General features: G+C 58.6%; 1 protein-coding gene across 1 annotated transcript; it reads left to right on the plus strand.

Annotated features, from left to right (window-relative positions):
- The first annotated feature begins 638 nt into the window (after nt 1-638).
- SF3B5 (splicing factor 3b subunit 5) lies at nt 639-1,317 on the plus strand. The gene is made up of 2 exons (XM_004701967.2): nt 639-1,030; nt 1,135-1,317. Exon 1 carries the CDS (start codon nt 744-746, stop codon nt 1,002-1,004), a length of 261 nt encoding a protein of 86 aa, XP_004702024.1. The 5' UTR covers nt 639-743; the 3' UTR covers nt 1,005-1,030; nt 1,135-1,317.
- The last annotated feature ends 300 nt before the right edge of the window (nt 1,318-1,617 follow it).

Here is a 1,617-nt window from a genome sequence, read left to right on the forward strand (position 1 = left end):
GAACAAGGATATCCCGAATAGAATCGCTCATACAAAGAACTGGAGAAGCAAGCAGCACGTAACGTGTAGGCTGGGCTGAGCAGATAGTAGAAGGATCTCGAATGAGAAGCTAAGGGTGGAAGGAGGCGCTTTTGTGTCGAAGCCAGGACAAGACAGAAATGGCAATGTACTTTGATCACCAAGCAGGAGACGGAGGCCCGAAGTTTGAAACAACCCCTTTTAGCCGTGCAATTTGTAGCGGACAGAACTCCGACTTTCGGACGAACTGGCTGCAAAAGGGCTAGGTCCCACCCCGTGAGCTCCGGAAGCATCATTATACCGAGAGCCTATTTCCCCGGTGGCTCGTCGTCTTCTTCTACTGTGTTTTCCATCCTTTCCAGCCCCAAGCCTCCCCTGGACTCAACGCATGAAAAGAGTCCCCCAATTTGGGGAAGCAACAATCCCAAACTCAACAAAACGGCGAGAGCCCGCTAAATGAACCGTCACGCGACGCATTTCTACCAAACGGAAGGGTCTGGGGGCGGGGCAACAGTAGCGTTGCCTGGGCAACCCCAATGAGGAGGCAGCGTGCACTTCCGCTTCCTCCTCGGACGGAGGATCCACGCGGGCTCGTCGTCCTGACGTCATTAACTTGCGACGGCGAGGGTCCCGCGATTCCTTGCTTTGACCGCGCTCCCGCCTGAAACGCTAGCGCTTTTTCTCCTTGGAGCCGCTGAGCCGGGAGCCCCGGGGCCGGCGGCGAGATGACTGACCGCTACACCATCCACAGTCAGCTGGAACACCTGCAGTCCAAGTACATCGGCACGGGCCACGCCGACACGACCAAGTGGGAGTGGCTGGTGAACCAGCACCGGGATTCGTACTGCTCCTACATGGGCCACTTCGACCTCCTCAACTACTTCGCCATCGCGGAGAACGAGAGCAAAGCCCGGGTCCGCTTCAACCTGATGGAGAAGATGCTGCAGCCTTGCGGCCCGCCCGCCGACAAGCCCGAGGAGAACTGAGACGCCGCCGCTCGCCGCCGGGCAGGGTACCTCTCCTGGCGTCCCTCTTTGCGCCCGTTTCCCCCGCGCCTACCTGTCCCGAGAGTACCGGTTCTCCATGGCGCCCGCTTCTCTCCCTTCCCCCCTGCAGGTCGCCCCGCCCGGGCTGCCTTCCCGCGTCCCCTTCGGAGCACAGCCCTGCGAGACCGTCAGGAACTGGAGGACTGTGGAGCCATCCTCGAGCCGGCAAGCCGTGGACGGGACTGGGGGGCTCAATTTGGGGTTAACTTGATTGCCATTTGCTTTCCCCATAAAGTAAAAGTTGAGAAATAGACGTTGTTAAGTCTCTTGGTGTGGACTACTTGTGTTCGAGTGCGGAGGGGTCCGGGGAAGGCTCTTGGGACTGAGGTTTTGTGGGAGTCCGAGCTGAAGAGGGGGGCCAGTTGAACTACTGACCGTAGGGTCGGCGGTTTGAATCAGAGGGTGGGAAGGAGAAGGGTGGGGTGGTTGCTCTGCCCTAAAGGGTCTCTGTGAGTCGGAATCCAAGGTGGTGTCAGCGATTTGGTATGTGACAGGCATGCGTTCCGGGGTTTGGGTTTAGCTTGTGCTGAATCTCAGACCGATCTTAAGGCTC

This window comes from Echinops telfairi, unplaced genomic scaffold (assembly GCF_000313985.2).
Source record: "Echinops telfairi isolate 266 unplaced genomic scaffold, ASM31398v2 ScPeMD7_3533;HRSCAF=4204_0, whole genome shotgun sequence".
Classification (NCBI taxonomy): domain Eukaryota; kingdom Metazoa; phylum Chordata; class Mammalia; order Afrosoricida; family Tenrecidae; genus Echinops; species Echinops telfairi.

Coding starts and splice junctions, on each gene's coding strand:
- SF3B5 (XM_004701967.2), top strand. CDS start 744: ATGACTGACCGCTACACCATCCACAGTCAGCTGGAACACCTGCAGTCC.